At 39.8% G+C, this 18,970-nt stretch overlaps 3 protein-coding genes across 3 annotated transcripts; all 3 read left to right on the top strand.

Moving 5' to 3' along the window:
* The first annotated feature begins 6,093 nt into the window (after positions 1–6,093).
* Positions 6,094–6,746, top strand: LOC137633676 (keratin-associated protein 21-1-like). Its single transcript, XM_068365923.1, has 2 exons — positions 6,094–6,314; positions 6,638–6,746. The coding sequence occupies exons 1-2, from the start codon at positions 6,094–6,096 to the stop codon at positions 6,744–6,746; spliced, it is 330 nt and encodes a 109-aa protein (XP_068222024.1).
* A 668-nt stretch (positions 6,747–7,414) lies between these two features.
* On the top strand, positions 7,415–9,805 carry LOC137633675 (antifreeze protein Maxi-like). Its single transcript, XM_068365922.1, has 3 exons — positions 7,415–7,646; positions 8,686–9,082; positions 9,574–9,805. Exons 1-3 carry the CDS (start codon positions 7,415–7,417, stop codon positions 9,803–9,805), a joined length of 861 nt encoding a protein of 286 aa, XP_068222023.1.
* An 86-nt stretch (positions 9,806–9,891) lies between these two features.
* LOC137633673 (keratin-associated protein 21-1-like) lies at positions 9,892–11,745 on the top strand. The gene is made up of 2 exons (XM_068365921.1): positions 9,892–10,109; positions 11,562–11,745. The coding sequence occupies exons 1-2, from the start codon at positions 9,892–9,894 to the stop codon at positions 11,743–11,745; spliced, it is 402 nt and encodes a 133-aa protein (XP_068222022.1).
* The last annotated feature ends 7,225 nt before the right edge of the window (positions 11,746–18,970 follow it).

The following is an 18,970-nucleotide window of genomic DNA, read 5'->3' as shown; positions in this document are numbered from 1 at the left end:
TAAGCTATGAGGCTTAAAATAAGCTATTAGGCTTGAAATGAGGTTTTAAGCTTGAAATGAGCTTTTAGGCATGCAATGAGCTTTTAAGCTTGAAATAGGCTTTGAGGCTTAAAATAAGCTATTAGGCTTGAAATGAGGTTTTAAGCTTGAAATGAGCTTTTAGGCATGCAATGAGCTTTCAAGCTTGAAATAAGCTTTTAGGCTTGAAATGATCTTTTAGGCTTGAAATGAGCTTTTAAGCTTGAAATGAGCTTTTAAGCTTGAAATGAGCTTTTAGGCTTGAAATAAGCTTTTAGGCTTGAAATAAGCTTGCAGGCTTCATATAAGCTTTTAAGCTTGAAATAACCTTTTGGGCTTGAAATAAGCTTTCAAGCTTGAAATAAGCTTTTAGGCTTAAAATAAGCTTTTAAGCTTGAGATGAGCTTTTTGGCTTGAGATGAGCTTTTAAGCTTGAAATGAGCTTTTAGGCTTGGAATGGGCTTCCAAGCTTGAAATAAGCTTTTAGGCTTGAAATGATCTTTTAGGCTTGAAATGAGCTTTTAAGCTTGAAATGAGCTTTTAAGCTTGAAATGAGCTTTTAGGCTTGAAATAAGCTTTTAGGCTTGAAATAAGCTTGCAGGCTTCATATAAGCTTTTGAGCTTGAAATAACCTTTTGGGCTTGAAATAAGCTTTCAAGCTTGAAATAAGCTTTTAGGCTTAAAATAAGCTTTTAAGCTTGAGATGAGCTTTTTGGCTTGAGATGAGCTTCTAAGCTTGAAATGAGCTTTTAGGCTTGAAATGGGCTTTCGGGCTTTGAATGAACTTTCAGGCTTGGAATAAGCTTTTGAACTTGAAATAAGCTTTTAGGCTTGGAATAAGCTTTTGAGCTTGAAATAAGCTTTTAGGCTTGAAATAGGCTTTTAGGCTTGAAATAAGCTTTTGAGCTTGAAATAAGCTTTTAGGCTTGAAATAAGTTTTTAGGCTTGAAATAAGCTTTTAGGCTTGAAATAAGCTTTTGAGCTTGAAATAAGCTTTTAGGCTTGAAATAATCTTATGAGCTTGAAATGATTTTTTAGGCTTGAAATAAGCTTTTAAGCTTGAAATAAGCTTTTAGGCTTGAAATAAGCTTTAAAGCTTGAAATAAGGTTTGAGGCTTGAAATAAGCTTTTAGGCTTGAAATAAGTTTTTAAGCTTGAAATAAGCTTTTGAGCTTGAATTAAGCTTTTGAGCTTGAAAAAAGCTTTTAGGATTGAATTAAACTTTCGAGCTTGAAATAAGCTTTTAGGTTTGAAATAAGATTTTGAGCTCGAAATAAGCTTTTAAGCTTGAAATAAGCTTTTGGGCTTAAAATGAGCTATCAAGAGTGAAATGAGCTTTTAAGCTTGAAATGAGCTTTTATGGTTGAAACGAGCTTTTAGGCTTGAAATAAGCTTTTAAGCTTGAGATGAGGTTTTAGGCTTGAAATGAGGTTTTAAGCTTGAAATGAGCTTTTAGACTGAAAATAAAGTTTTAAGCTTGAAATGAGCTTTTAAGCTTGAAATGAGTTTTTAGGCTTGAAATAAGCTTTCCGGCTTGAAATAAGCTTTTAGGCTTGAAATAAGCTTTTAAGCTTGAAATAAGCTTTTAGACTTGAAATAAGCTTTTGAGCTCAAAATAAGCTTTCAGGCCTGAAATGTGCTTTTAGGCTTGAAATAAGCTTTTAGGCTTGAAATGAGCTTTTAAGCTTGAATTGAGCTTTTAGACTTGAAATATGCTTTCAGGCGTGATACGAGCTTTTAGGCTTGAAATGAGGTTTTAAGCTTGAAATGAGCTTTTAAGATTGAAATGAGCTTTTAGGCTTGAAATAAGCTTTTAGGCGTGAAATAGGCTTTTCAAGCTTTAAATAAGCTTTTAGACTTGAAATAAGCTTTTGAGCTCGAAATAAGCTTTTAGAACTGAAAAGAGCTTTTAAGCTTGAAATAAGCTTTCAGGCTTGAAATAAGCTTTTAAGCTTGAAATAAGCTTTCCGGCTTGAAATAAGCTTTTAGGCTTGAAATAAGCTTTTAGGCTTGAAATAAGCTTTTAAGCTTGATATAAGCTTCTAGACTTGAAATGAACTTTTAGGCTTGAAATAAGCTTTTAGGCTTAAAATAAGCTTTTTAAGCTTTAAATAACCTTTTAGACTTGAATTAGGCTTTTGAGCTCGAAATAAGCTTTTAGGCCTAAAATGAGCTTTTAACCCTTTTACCCCCGGGGTATTTGGATATGTCTATGGCTATGGCTATATCTATAGCTATGGATATATATATGTCTATGTCTATGGCTTTGCCTATGTCTCTATGGCTATGTCTATGGCTATGTTTGTGGGTATGGCTAGGGCTGTCTATGGATATAGCTATGCTTATGGCTATAGCTATGGCTATATTTGTGGGTATGGCTATGGCTATGTCTATGGATATGGCTATGTTTATGGCTATGGCTATGTCTATATCTATGGCTATGTCTATGGCTATGTCAATGGCTATGGATATGTCTATGGCTATGGCTATATCTATAGCTATGGATATATATATCTATGTCTATGGCTATGTCTATGTCTTTAACCCTGGATAGGTACGGTCCTCGGACACCCCTTTAAGGGTATACTCGGACGCGAACGACCCCGACGCCAAAAAAAATTCTTGAAAAATCAGTTTTTGCAGTAACCTCCTTTTTTCTTTTGCCAAAAAAAAACTTCAATGAATGCTTAAAACAACTGTAAAGATAAATACTACTCATCTGCAGAAAAACTATTTATTATAAATATTTTAAAAAATTAAGTAGAAAAAAAAAGACCTGACATAAAAATTCATAAAAAAAAGTTTATACATATATACACAAATCCTTTTAGGAATTGATTCTTGAATGTTTAGGACACATCTTGATGTATTTTGGATGAAGTCAGACCCATGGAGGTGAAGATCTGAAATGAGAAAAAAAGGGTAACTTTTTTTGGCCAAAAAAAATTGTCCAAATTTCATGAATTTTTTTGGGTACCCAAATGAAATAGGAAGTGGCTAATTTTTTTAGGGAATAAACATATGTTATCCTAAAATAGAAATATGTAAAAAAATCTTCATTATTTTGTGAATTACATTTATATCAGGGGGCATATCTAAAGGTAATTTTTTGAGTACTTGGAAATTTCGTAAAAAAATACATATATTTAATATATAATATGATATTTATGCAGGTAGAAATATACCAAAATATCACAAATTCTATAAGGAACAAGAATATATATAGATAGGGCAGCTTACGCTTCGGATATGTCCACAAAATGGCCGCCAACCACACTGACTCAGACTCCCTAATCTGCCACTTGAAATGTAGGAAGGGTATGTCAATTTCAAGGTGTTATTTACTAATCTAATTATTATTGGATATGCATAAAAATTGTATGGTGGGTTGCTGGATAATTGTTGATTATTTTACGACTATAAAATTAAAATTCTGACACAAAAAATTTTTTTTGAAGGGAAATAAAATCGAAAAAAAAAATGTAAAACAATATTTTAGCTAAAAAAATTTGATGATATTCAATCAAAAAAAAAGTAAACAAAATTTTCCGACAAATAAACATCTAGAGGAATCATTACTCTGTGATAGTTCCTTAGTACGTAGTAATTTTGAAAGAATTGGGAAAAAACGAAAAAATGGCAATCACCGGAAAATCGAACACATACCTATATATACGCCATATCTGGCTAAAAAAAAGATAGGCATGGGTAGCCAGATCATCTAGAAACACTTTCCAAAACTATAAAAAAATAAGTTTTGCGACACTACTTGCAAATTCCTTACGGTAACATGACTAAGCAAAAAAATGCAAAACAAATAAAAAGGGGCACTCGTGGAAAAATGCCCATTCTAATATACGGCATTTCAGAAAAAAAAAATTTCAGCCACGTGCTAGGCAAACCATCAAGGCATATTTTCCGACAAATAAACATATAAATGAAATATTACTCTGTGATAGTTCCTTAGTACGTAGTAATTTTGAAAGAAATGGGAAAAAACGAAAAAATGGCAATCACAGGAAAATCGAACACATCTTATATATACGCCATATCTGGCTAAAAAAAAAATAGGCATGGGTAGCCAGATCATCTAGAAACACTTTCCAACACTATAAAAATATAAGTTTTGCGACACTACTTGCCAATTCCTTACGGTAACATGACTAAGCAAAAAAATGCAAAACAAATAAAAAGGGGCACTCGCGGAAAAATGCCCAACATTCTAATATACGGCATCTCAGATAAAAAAAAAAGACATGCACGTGTTAGCCCAACCATCAAGGCACACTTTCTAACACATAAACATGAAAAAAAAATCAATAATATACGGCAATTCCTTACTACGTAGTAAATTTTTACAAATATTGAAAAAAAAACAGAAATTGGCAACCGCAGTTAAATACCCAATATACCAATAACTACGTCGTATCTGACAAAAACAAAATCACGCATGGGTAGCAAGATCATCTAGACACACTTTCCAACATTAAAAAAGCAAAAGTTTTACGACACTATTTCGCAATATCTTACGGAAAAATGACTTGGCAAAAACATTGAAAAAAATTAAAAAGGGACACTCGCGGTAAAATGCCCGACATTCTAATATACGACATCTCAGATAAAAAAAAAGACATGCACGTGTTAGCCCAACCATCAAGGCACACTTTCTAACACATAAACATGAAAAAAAAATGAATAATATACGGCAATTCCTTACTACGTAGTAATTTTTACAAATATTGAAAAAAAAACAGAAATTGGTAACCGCAGTTAAATACCCAATATACCAATAACTACGTCGTATCTGACAAAAACAAAGTCATGCATGGGTAGCCAGATCATCTAGACACACTTTCCAACACTAAACAAGCAAAAGTTTTACGACACTATTTGGCAATATCTTACGGAAAAATGACTTGGCATAAAAATGAAAAAAAAATGAAAAAGGGGCACTCGCGGTAAAATGGTCCTCGTGGAGATGAACGACATTTTAACTAAAAAAAAAAACATGCACCTGGTAGCCAAACAATCCACCAAGACTTTCCACAACTGATAACCTATACAAGTTGCACCATTCTACGACAATTTCATAATACGTAATAACTTTGATAATTATGCAAACTACCTCAGAAGGGTAAACTCGGACGCGAACGACCCCGACACGTCTCAGAAATCGGGGAAGGAGTACAGCTACAGCAATGCACATCTGGACACTACTAGAGCGTGTAGGGGAGACACCTCCTGCAGGTCGATCACCCACAAATTCAGTCACAGGGGTAAGTCACGTGAGAAAAACCTGTTTTTTTTTGACGCTCGGGGTCGCAAACGACCCACCGTACCTATCCAGGGTTAAGGCTATGTCTATGGTTATGTCCAGTTCTATGGCTATGGCTCTGGATATGGTTATAGCTATGGCTATGGCTATATTTATGGGTATGGCTATGGCTATGTCTATGGCTATGGCTATGATTATGGCTATGTCTATGGCTGATGCTATGTCTATGTCTATGTCTATATCTATGGCTATGGCTTTGGCTACGGCTAAGGCTAAGCCCTCGGATAAGGCTACAGCTACGGCTACAGCTATGGCCATGGTGTCATCTATGGCTATGGCTGTGGCTAGGGCTATGTCTATGCCTATGCCTATGTCTATGGCTATGGCTATGGCTATGGCTATGTTCGTGTTTATGTCTATGGCTATGGCTATGTCTATGTCTATGTCTATGGCAATGGCTTTGGCTATGGCTCTGTCTATGGCTATGGCTACGGCTATGGTTATGTGTATGTCTATGTCTATGACTATGGCTATGGCTATGGCTCTGGCTCTATCTATGTCTAAGTCTATGTCTATGGTTATGGCTATTGCTATTTCTGTTTATGTCTATGGCTATGTCTATGTGGCTATGGTTATGGTTAAGTCTATTTCTATGGCTATATCTATGGCTATGGCTATGTCTATGGCTACGGCTACACCTACGTCTATGGCTACGGCTACGTCTATCTCTAAGTCTATGGCTATAGCTATGGCTATGGCTATGTCTATTTCTGTGTATGGCTATAGTTATGGCTAAGGCTATGGCTAAGTATATGGTTATGGTTTTCTATCGCTATGGCTATGTCTATGGTTATGGCTATGGGTATGTCTATGTCTATAGCCATGGCCATGGCCATGTCCATGTCTATGGCTATGGTTATGGCTATGGCTATGTCCTTGGCTATAGCTATGTATACCATGGCTATGGCTATGGCTATGTCTATGTCTTTGGCTATGGTTATGGCTATGGCTATGTCTATGGGTATGTCTATGGCTATCGCTATGTCTATGTCTATGGCTTTGGCTATGGCAATGGCTAAGGCTAGGGCAATGGCTATGGCTATGTCTATGTGTATGTCTATGGCTATGTATACCATGCCTGTCTATGTCTATGTCTATGGCTGTGGCTATTTCTATGTCTATGTCTATGGCTACGGCTATGGCTAAGGCCAAATCTATGGCTACGGCTACACCTAAGGCTATGGCTATAGCTATGGCTATGGCTATTGCAATGTCTATGGATATGGCTATGGCTATGGCTATGGCCATGTCTATTGCTATGGCTATGGCTATATCTATGTCTAGGTCTATGTGTATGTCTATGGCTATGGCTATGGCTATGCCTATGGCTATGGCTAAGGCTACAGCTAAGGCTACACCATATGGCTTTGGCTATGGCTATGGCTATGGCTAAGGCTAAGGCTACGGCTACATCTATGGCTTCAGCTATGGCTACGTCAATGGCTATGGCTATGGCTATGTCTATGGCTATTGCTATGGCTATGGCTATGTCTTTGGCTATGGCTTTGGCTATGTCTATTGCTAGGTCTATGACTATGGCTATGTCTCTGTCTATGTCTATGGCTTTGGCTATGGCTATGACTATGGCTATAGCTCTGGCTATGTGTATGTCTATGGCTATGGTTATGGCTATGGCTATAGGTCTGTCTATGTCTATGGCTATGTCTATGTCTATGGCTATGTCTATGTCTATGTGTATGGCTAAGTCTATGTCTATGGCTATGGCTATGGCTATGTCTATGGCTATGGATGCTATGGCTATGGCTTTGGCTATGGCTATTGCTATGCGTATGGCTATTGCTAGGGCTATTGCTCTGTCTATGACTATGGCTATGGCTATGGCTATGGCTATGTCTATGTCTATGGCTATGGATGCTATGGCTATGGCTTTGGCTATGGCTATTGCTATGAGTATGGCTATTGCTAGGGCTATTGCTCTGTCTATGACTATGGCTATGGCTATGTCTATGTCTGCAGCTATGGCTATGGCTAAGGCTATGTCTATGTCTATGTCTTACTATGGCACTGGCTATGGCTCTGGGAATGTCTAAGAATAATGCTATGGCTATGGTTATGTCAATGTCTATGTCTCTGGCTATGGCTATGGCCATGGCTACGTCCACGTCCACGTCCATGGCTACAGCTATGGCTTCGGCAACGACGATGGCAATGGCGATGGCGACATCTACGGCTACGGCTACGTCTCTGGCTATGGCTTTGTCTATGTCTATGTCTATGGCTATATCTATGGGTATGGCTATAGCTATGGCCTTGGCTCTGGCTATATCTATGTGTATGTCTATGGCTATGGCTATGTCTGTTTGGCTTTGGCTATGGCTATGGCTATGGCAATGGCAATGGCAATGGCTATGGCTATAGCTATGTTTATGGCTGCTGGATATGGCTATGGCTATGTCTATGTATATGTCTATCATGGCTATGGCTATGTCTATTTCTATGGGTATGGCTATGGCTATGGCTATGTCTATGTCTATGGCTATGGCTATGTTTATGGCTATATCTTTGGCTATGGCTATGTCTATGTTTATGTCTGTCTGTCTCTCTATGGCTATGGCTATGACTTTTTATATGGCTATGGCTATGGCTATGGCTATGTCTGTCTATGGCTAAGGCAATGGCTATGTATATGTCTCTGGCTATGGCTATGACTATGTCTGTGGCTATATCTATGCCTATATCTATGGCTATGTCTATGTCTATGACTATGGCTAGGTCTCTGTCTATGTCTACCATGGCTATGGCTATGGCTAGGTCTATATCTATGTCTAAGACTATGTCTATGTCTATGGCTATGGCTATGGCTTCAGCTATGGCTATAGCTATGGCTATGTCTATGTCTATGGTTATTTCTATGGCTATGGCTATGTCTATGTCTATGGCTATGGTTATGGCTATGTCTATGTCTATGGCTATGTCTGTCTATGCCTATTGCTATGTCTATGTCTATGTCTATGGCTATATCTATAACTTAGTCTATGGCTATGTCTATGTCTATGTCTGTGGCTATGTATACCATGGCTATGGCTATGTCTATGTCTATGTCTATGGCTACGGCTACAGCTACCACTATGGTTACGTATAAGGCTACGGCTATGGCTACAGCTATGGCTATGTCTATGGCTATGGCTATGGCTATGGCCTTGTTTATGTGTATGTCTATGTCTATGTCTCTGGCTACGTCTATGGCTACAGCTACTTCTATGGCTATATCTATGGCTATGGCTATGGCTACGACTACAGCTACGGCTACGGCTACGTCAATGGCTATGCTATGTCTATGTCTATGGCTATGTCTATGTCTATGTCTATAGTTATGGCTATGGCTATGGCTATGGCAATGTCTATGTGTATGGCTATGGCTATGTCTATGGCTATCGTTAAGTCCAAGGCTATGGCTATGTTCATGTCTATGTCTATGGCTATGGCTATGGCTATGACTATGGCTATGTCTATGTCTATGGCTATTGCTATGGGTATGTCTATGGCTCTGGCTCTGGCTAAGGCTATGTCTATGTCTACCCCGGGTATGGATATATCTCAGGCTATGGCTTTATCTATGTCTATGGCTAGGGCTATGGCTATGTCTTTGTTTAGGGCTATGGCTATGGCTATGGCTATAGTTATGGCCATATCTAAGTCTTTGGCTCTGGCTATATCTATGTCTTTGGCTATGGCTATGGCAATTGCTAAATCTCTGGCTATGGCTATGTCTTGTGCTATGGCTATGGGTATGGCTATTGCTATGTCTAAGTCTATGGCTATGGCTAAGGCTATGTCTATGTCTATGTCTATGGCTACACCTATGGCTACATCTATGGCTATGCCAATGGCTATGACCATATATGTTGCTATGGCTGTGGCTAAGTCTATGCCTATTTTTATGGCTATGGCTATGTCTAGGGCTATGGCTATGGCTATGACTATGGCTATGGCTATGTCTTTGTCTGTCTATGGCTATGGCTATGGCTATGTCTATGTCTATGGCTATGGCTATGGCTCTGTCAATGTCAATATCTATGGCTATGGCTATGGCTATGTTTATGTCTATGGCTATGTCTGTGGCTATGGCTATGGCTATGTTTATGGTTATGGTAATTTCTATGTGTGTATGTCTATGACTATGGCTCTGGCTATGGATATGTTTATGGCTATGGCTATGTCTATGTCTACCATGGGTATGGCTATGGCTATGGTTACAGCTACCCCTACGGCTACATCAATGGCTATGCTATGGCTATATCTATGTCTATGTCTATAACTATGGCTATGGCTATGGCTATGGCAATGTCTCTGTCTATGGCTATTGTTATGTCCATGGCTATCACTATGTCTAAGGCTATGGCTATGGCTATGTGTATGTCTATGGCTATGGCTATGTCAATATCGATGTCTATTTCTACAGTTAGGCTACAGCTACGACCAGGGCTATGACTATGGCTAAGGTTACAGCTTAGGCAACGTCCTTGGCTACGGCTAGAGCTACGGCTACGGCTACGGCTCTGGCTACATATATGGCTATGGCTATAGCTCTGGCCCTGTCTATGGCTTTGGCTATGGCTATGTCTATGTCTATTTATATGGCTATAACTGTCTTTGGCTATGGCTATGGCTATGTCTATGTCTATGGCTATGGCTATTTCTATGTCTATGGCTATGTCTATGTCTATGGATATGGTTATGGCTATGGCTATGGCTATGTCTATATCTATGGCTATGTCTATGGCTCTGTCGATGGGTATGGATATGTGTATGGCTATCTCTATATCTATAGACATGGATATACATATGTCTATGTCTATGGCTATGTGTATGTCTCTATGTCTATGGCTAAGTCTATGTCTATGGCTCTGGCTCTGGATATGGCTATGGCTATGGCTATGTTTATGGGTATGACTATAGCTATGTCTATGGCTATGGGTCTGGCTATGGCTATGTCTATATCTACCAGGGCTATGGCTATGGCTATGTCTATGTCTATGTCTACAGCTACGGCTATGGCTATGGCTACGTCTACTGTTAGGGCTCTGTCCTTGGCTATGGCTACGGCTACGGCTACGGCTATGGCCATGACGTCATCTAAGGCTATGGCTATGGCTCTGGCTATGGCCATGTCTATAGCTATGGCTATGTCTATGCCTATGTCTATGGCTATGGCTATGGCTATGTTCATGTTTATGGCTATTGCTATGTCTATGTCTCTGTCTATGGCTATGACTATGGCTATGACTCTGTCTATGGCTATGGCTACGGCTATGGCTATATGTATGTCTGTCTATGACTATGGCTATGGCTATGGCTCTGGCTCGGGTTATGTCTATGTGTATGTCTATGGCTATGGCTATGGCTATGTCTATGTTTATGTCTATGGCTATGTCTATGTGGCTACGGCTATGGCTATGCCTATGGCTATGACTATGGCAATGGCTATGGCTAAGGCTATGCCTACATATACGGCTACGGCTACGTCTATAGCTATGTCTATGGCTATAGCTATGGCTATGGCTATGTCTATTTCTGTGTATGGCTATGGCTAAGGCTAAGTCTATGGCTAAGTCTATGGTTATGGCTGTCTATGGCTATGGCTATATCTAAGGCTATGGCTATGGGTATGTCTATGTCTATAGCCATGGCCATGCCCATGTCCATGTCTATGTTTATGTCTATATCTATGGCTAGGGCTATGACTATGGCTATGGCAATGTCTATGGCTATGGCTATGGCTATGGCTATGTATACCATAGCTATGGCTCTGGCTATGTCTATGTGTATGGCTAGAGCTACGGATAAGGCTACGTCCTCGGCTACGGTTACGGCTACGGCTATGGCCATGGCATCATCTATGGCTATGGCTATGGCTCTGGTTATGGCCATGTCTATGGCTATGGCTATGTCTATGCCTATGGATATGGCTATGTCTATGCCTATGGCTATGTCTATGGCTATGGCTATGGCTATGGCTATGTTCATGTTTATGGCTATGGCTATGTCTAAGTCTATGTCTATGGCTATGGCTATGGCTATGGCTCTGTCTATGGATAAGGCTATGGCTAAGGCTATGTGTTTGTCTCTGTCTATAACTATGGCTATGGCTATGGCTCTGGTTCTGGCTCTGTCTATGTCTATGTCTATTGCTATGGCTATGGCTTTGTCTATGTTTATGTGTATGGCTATGTCTATGTGGCTACAGCTATGGGTACATCTTTGTGTATGGCTATGGCTATGGCTATGGCTATGCCTTAATCTATGACTACGACTACGTCTATATCTATGGCTATGCCTACATCTACGACTACGACTACGTCTATATCTATGTCTATGGCTATAGCTACTGCTATGGCTATGTCTATTTCTATGTGTATAGCTATGACTAAGGTTAAGGCTATGGCTAAGTCTATGATTATGGCTGTCTATGGCTATGGCTATGTCTATGGCTATGGGTATGTCTATGTCTATAGCCATGGCCATGGCCATGTCCATGTCTATGTTTATATCTATGTCTATGGCTATGGCAATGGCAATGTCTATGGCGGTTGGCCGACATTTGAGCGCAAGACTAATGAGCGCCGTCAAATAAGCGCCGACAATTTAGCGCAAGACAGTTGAGCGCAATAACATATGAGCGCCGACATTTGAGCGCCATAAATTCAACCCTTTCTCTCCATATTTGTTGCATGGTTATTACAGTCGTGTAGTAACCATCGTGAAAATCATTCCATTTAGGAAAAGTAAACATTTCATCAAACTCTTTCTCTCTTTCTCTCTCAGTATTCGTGTTTGGCTATTACAATCGTTTGATATATTATCGTTAACATTTCGAAGCTTGTTAAACAATTTTGAACAATTTTTTCTAAAATTTGAACAATTTTGAACAATCTTACTTTGTTATGAATTACCATAAAATATAAATAAAAACAATTAGGGATAATAAACACAATTATTCAATATGGGACACTCATTCATTTATTACAAGTAATTAACATGAAATATAGTAAAAGATATTGACCGGAGATATTCTATTGGTTCTGTTGAAGAATATTCACTAACAATTCTAGATATTGCTTTATTGACTCTTACATATTTAGTGTTTTTTCCAATGTCTTGCCCCGAATCTATCCGGATCACTTTATTTGCTGTATGATTTTGTTCTAGTTTTAAAATATTAACACATTTGTAAATTGTAGGATGCATATGACCTACGGACATCTGTATTGCCCGATGCCACCCTTCTAATGAATTATTGGTACGTGGAAGTTCACTAAGAACACGTTCATATACACTCCAAACACTTGGAGGGAACATTGCATTTCTTCTCCCTCTCCTGCAAGGTCTACCTATCCAAGTATCTTCAAAATATAGTACTAGATCATCTAACTCATCAGGAACTACATCTTGTAATAATTCAAAAACATTTACTATTTCATTGGGAGGAACGAATGCTAAGGCCACCAGCATTTTTGTGTATTTTCGTACTTCTTCACTGCCACAGTATAAGTCGTTCAAACCTAAATCTTGAATTTTTCGCCAAACGGCTTGCGATAAATGGAAAAAACACCCTAACACCTCAGCGTTATTAAAAATGGAAAGAAAAGCATTATGAAACGCTTTCTCATAGTCGCAGGAAATGGAAACTGGAGCAATCTCGTTATCTATGCATTATATTTGAAGCAGAGCACGACGATATAGTTCTTCGGACTTTCTCTGAAGGAGCATATAAACCATTGGAAGGACGTTTCCTTTATACTGAATGTGAATCACATATAGCTGATAAAATAGCTGAGGAGCTATCTTAAATGTCCTATCTCCCATCCAATGCTTATTTTCCTTAATCCTCCTCAAGTTTTCAGACGTTGCAAATATAAAATAGCGATCAGGGTCTTCAATCCCAGAGTCATATGCAAGGAAATTTTCTCCAGTGTATGTATAAACAAGTTCTTGAGGTATGTCTATTTCACTTATGTCACTTGGAGCCGAGATAGGCAGTCCTTCGCATTTCCTTTTTCTTTGTACTGTTCGCTGAAGGGAATGATATTTTGGAAGAAGAGCAACTGCTTCAGGTTGCAAATTAAGCTGGGTCTCTTGAATGATTCGTCTTGGTGGATCATTTGATGTTGCGGCCCTTTCACGAAGCCTCATTATAGATAAGCTAGCAGCTGACTTTGCAGGATCCGGCACATGGTTGTGATCACTGGCAGATGTGCATTCATCTCCACAAACGTATATTCTTCCTTTGCACGTTCCTATTACACAGCGCCAAGATTCTTTCCCACTCTTCAGCACTCTGTGGAGTCTGTAAACATAGCCTTGGTGTAATAAATTTACTTTTCCTTTGGTAGATGTTAGCTTCTCCATACCGTGGGTTTCAAGAAATAAATATATTCAAGTAATATCCCTTTAAGAAAGTTTTGTTTACATTCCTAAGAGTTTTGTTTATATTTCCTAAAAGGGATAATTCCAAGTTTTAATGTTAATAACCAAACGACTGTAATTATATTTAACATTGGAGAGAGAGAGAGAGAGAGAGAGAGAGAGAGAGAGAGAGAGAGAGGTGAGAGAGATTGGCGCTCAACTGTCAGCGCTCAAATGTTACTGCGCTTAAGTGTCTTGCGCTCATACGTCGGCGCTCATTTGCCGGCGCTTATTTGTCTTACACTCAAACGTCGTCGCACGGTCTATGGCTATGGCTATGGCTATGGCTATGTCCATGTTTATGTCTATGGCTATGTGTGTGTGGCTATAGCTTTGGCTATGTCTATGTCTATGGCTATGGCTAAGGCTATGTCTATGTCTATGGCAATGTCTATGGTTTTGGCTATGGCTATGTCATTGGGTATGTCTATGGCTATGTCTATCTCTATGGATTTGGCTATGGCAATGGCTAAGGCTAGGGTAATGTCTATGGCTATGGCTATGGCTATGTCTATGTCTATGTCTATTTCTATGGCTGTGGCTATGTCTATATCTATGTCCACGGCTACAGCTATGGCTACGGCTACGTCTTTGGCTACGGCTAAGGCTACATTTATGGCTATGGCTATGGCTATGTCTATGGCTATGGCTATGGCTATGGCCATGTCTATGACTATGGCACTGGCTATATATATGTCTATGTCTATGTCTATGGCTACGGATAAAGCTACAGCTACGGCTACGGCTACATCATATGGCTATGGCTACGGCTACGGCTACGGCTACATCTTTGGCTATGGCTATGGCTACGTCATTGGCTATAGCTATGGCTATGTCTATGGCTATGTTTATAACTATGGCTATGTCTCTGTCTATGTCTATTGCTATGGCTATGGGTATGACTATGGCTATAGCTCTGGCTATGTGTGTGTCTATGGCTATGGCTATGGCTATGGCTATAGCTCGGTCTATAACTATGGCTATGTCTATGTCTATGGCTATATCTATGTCTATGTGTATGGCTATGTCAATGGCTATGGCTCTGGCTGTCTATGTCTATGTCTATGGCTATAGCTATGGCTCTGGATGCTATGGCTATGGCTATGACTATGATTATGGCTATGTCTATGGTTATGGCTATGGCTATGTCTATGTCTATGGCTATGGCTATGGCTATGTGTATGGCTATGGCTATGGCTATGTTCATGTTTATGGCTATTGCTATGTCTATGTCTCTGTCTATGGCTATGACTATGGCTATGACTCTGTCTATGGCTATGGCTACGGCTATGGCTATATGTACGTCTATGTCTATGACTATGGCTATGACTATGGCTCTGGCTCGGGTTATGTCTATGTGTATGTCTATGGCTATGGCTATGGCTATGTCTATGTTTATGTCTATGGCTATGTCTATGTGGCTACGGCTATGGCTATGGCTATGACTATGGCAATGGCTATGGCTACGGCTATGCCTACATCTACGGCTACGGATACGTCTATAGCTATGTCTATGGCTATAGCTATGGCTATGGCTATGTCTATTTCTGTGTATGGCTATGACTAAGGCTAAGGCTATGGCTAAGTCTATGGTTATAGCTGTCTATGGCTATGGCTATATCTAAGGCTATGGCTATGGGTATGTCTATGTCTATAGCCATGGCCATGCCCATGTCCATGTCTATGTTTATGTCTATATCTATGGCTAGGGCTATGACTATGGCTATGGCAATGTCTATGGCTATGGCTATTGCTATGGCTATGGCTATGGCTATATATACCATAGCTATGGCTATGGCTATGTCTATGTGTATGGCTAGAGCTACGGATAAGGCTACGTCCTCGGCTACGGCTACGGCTACGGCTATGGCCATGGCATCATCTATGGCTATGGCTATGGCTCTGGCTATGGCCATGTCTATGGCTATGGCTATATCTATGCCTATGGATATGGCTATGTCTATGCCTATGGCTATGTCTATGGCTATGGCTATGGCTATGTTCATGTTTATGGCTCTGGCTATGTCTAAGTCTATGTCTATGGCTATGGCTATGGCTCTGTCTATGGATAAGGCTACGGCTAAGGCTATGTGTTTGTCTCTGTCTATGACTATGGCTATGGCTCTGGTTCTGGCTAAGTCTATGTCTATGTCTATTGCTATGGCTATGGCTATGTCTATGTTTATGTGTATGGCTATGTCTATGTGGCTACAGCTATGGCTATGTCTTTGTGTATGGCTATGGCTATGGCTATGGCTATGCCTATATCTACGACTACGACTACGTCTCTATCTATGGCTATGCCTACATCTACGACTACGACTACGTCTATATCTATGTCTATGGCTATAGCTACTGCTATGGCTATGTCTATTTCTATGTGTATGGCTATGACTAAGGCTAAGGCTATGGCTAAGTCTATGATTATGGCTGTCTATGGCTATGGCTATGTCTATGGCTATGGGTATGTCTATGTCTATAGCCATGGCCATGGCCATGTCCATGTCTATGTTTATATCTATTTCTATGGCTATGGCAATGGCAATGTGTATGGCTATGGCTATGGCTATGGCTATGGCTATGGCTATGTCTATGTTTATGTCTATGGCTATGTATGTGTGGCTATAGCTTTGGCTATGTCTATGTCTATGGCTATGGCTAAGGCTATGTCTATGTCTATGGTAATGTCTATGGTTTTGGCTATGGCTATGGCTATGTCATTGGGTATGTCTAGGGCTATGTCTATCTTTATGGATTTGTCTATGGCAATGGCTAAGGCTAGGGTAATGTCTATGGCATCGGCTATGGCTATGTCTATGTCTATGGCTATATATACCATGGCTATGTCTATATCTATGTCTATGTCTATGTCTATGGCTGTGGCTATGTCTATATCTATGTCCACGGCTACAGCTATGGCTACGGCTACGTCTTTGGCTACGGCTAAGGCTACATTTATGGCTATGGCTATGGCTATGTCTATGGCTATGGCTATGGCTATGGCCATTGTGATGGCTGGCTTTGACCACCACTTAAAACACTACACTTATCAAATAGTATTCACCATCCTACAGTACTAAGTCCACTAAAGGTGGAATAGTAACCAAACATCAATACGAGTGCAAAGTCAACTCAAGGGGACAAAGAAAATACCACAAAAATTTCCTTAATTTTAATACATAATAACAAGACAGAAATAACACCTGAACCACAATAATACAATAATAAATGATACACACTCAATCTTAACTCCCTGTAAAAGAAAACAATTACACGATTACAGAAAGATCATCAACACATGCATACTAAATGGAGAGAGGGTCCAGAAAGGAGAAGGCCAACGAAAAGTGAGAACATCCTAACAAATACAAACTAAATATCCCTATCAAATTGACGATGACTGGTGTGATTGAAAGGCTTTCACAAGCTCCACTAATGACGTCAGCTGACTATCAACGGTCGTGATGACGATATTTAAGCAGGTATAAATATTATTACCTTGGGACAGAGAGGTCCCCTTGGCTTTTACTGAACCAAGGGCAGTGCACAAAATGTTAAGACGATCTGGGTCCTTGCTGCAGAGAAAGGATATCCAAAAAGCTAAATAGCTTCACACTGTAGCTCTGCAACGGCGAGGAGTAAATATAATCCAGTAGCAAATGTCGTGCCCTTCAATGTTGGAGGCTCAGAAACACACTGAGGAACCATCCTCAAAAAAAGCCCCTCCAAAACTCCGTTCACGCAGGAGCGCAGCCACGTAATCCGCACCACTTGAAAATATAAACAGCCGTTAGTCCATTATAAACACTAACAAAACCAGTGAAAAGACAAACTAGTAAACAATAAGTCTACAGTATATTTAACCTTATACATCTATAAAACTTAAATAATTTAGAAATATATAGCAATAATATTACACCATGTCTATGGCTATGGCACTGGCTATATATATGTCTATGTCTATGTCTATGGCTACGGATAAAGCTACAGCTACGGCTACGGCTACATCATATGGCTATGGCTACGGCTACGGCTACGGCTACATCTATGGCTATGGCTATGGCTACGTCAATGGCTATAGCTATGGCTATGTCTATGGCTATGTCTATGACTATGGCTATGTCTCTGTCTATGTCTATTGCTATGGCTATGGCTATGACTATGGCTATAGCTCTGGCTATGTGTGTGTCTATGGCTATGGCTATGGCTATGGCTATAGCTCGGTCTATATCTATGGCTATGTCTATGTCTATGGCTATATCTATGTCTATGTGTATGGCTATGTCAATGGCTATGGCTCTGGCTGTCTATGTCTATGTCTATGGCTATAGCTATGGCTCTGGATGCTATGGTTATGGCTATGGCTATGATTATGGCTATGTCTATGGTTATGGCTATGGCTATGTCTATGTCTATGGCTATGGCTATGGCTATGTGAATGGCTATGGCTATGGTTATGTTCATGTGTATGGCTATTGCTATGTCTATGTCTCTGTCTATGGCTATGACTATGGCTATGACTCTGTCTATGGCTATGGCTACGGCTAGGGCTATATGTATGTCTATGTCTATGACTATGGCTATGGCTATGGCTCTGGCTCGGGTTATGTCTATGTGTATGTGTATGGCTATGGCTATGGCTATGTCTATGTTTATGCCTATGGCTATGTCTATGTGGCTACGGCTATGGCTATGCCCATGGCTATGACTATGGCAATGGCTATGGCTACGGCTATGCCTACATCTACGGCTACGGCTACGTCTATAGCTATGTCTATGGCTATAGCTAAGGCTATGGCTATGTCTATTTCTATGTGTATGGCTATGACTAAGGCTAAGGCTATGGCTAAGTCTATGATTATGGCTGTCTATGGCTATGGCTATGTCAATGGCTATGGGTATGTCTATGTCTATAGCCATGGCCATGGCCATGTTCATGTCTATGTTTATATCTATGTCTATGGCTATGGCAATGGCAATGTCTATGACTATGGCTATGGCTATGGCTATGTCTATGTTTATGTCTATGGCTATGTCTGTGTGGCAATAGCTTTGGCTATGTCTATGTCTATGGCTATGGCTAAGGCTATGTCTATGTCTATGGCAATGTCTATGGTTTTGGCTATGGCTATGTCACTGGGTATGTCTATGGCTAGTCTATCTCTATGGATTTAGCTATGGCAATGGCTA

Source organism: Palaemon carinicauda, chromosome 43 (assembly GCF_036898095.1).
Source record: "Palaemon carinicauda isolate YSFRI2023 chromosome 43, ASM3689809v2, whole genome shotgun sequence".
Classification (NCBI taxonomy): domain Eukaryota; kingdom Metazoa; phylum Arthropoda; class Malacostraca; order Decapoda; family Palaemonidae; genus Palaemon; species Palaemon carinicauda.
The sequence above is the reverse complement of the archived record's forward strand: the minus strand, read 5'-3'. Positions and strand labels throughout refer to the sequence as shown.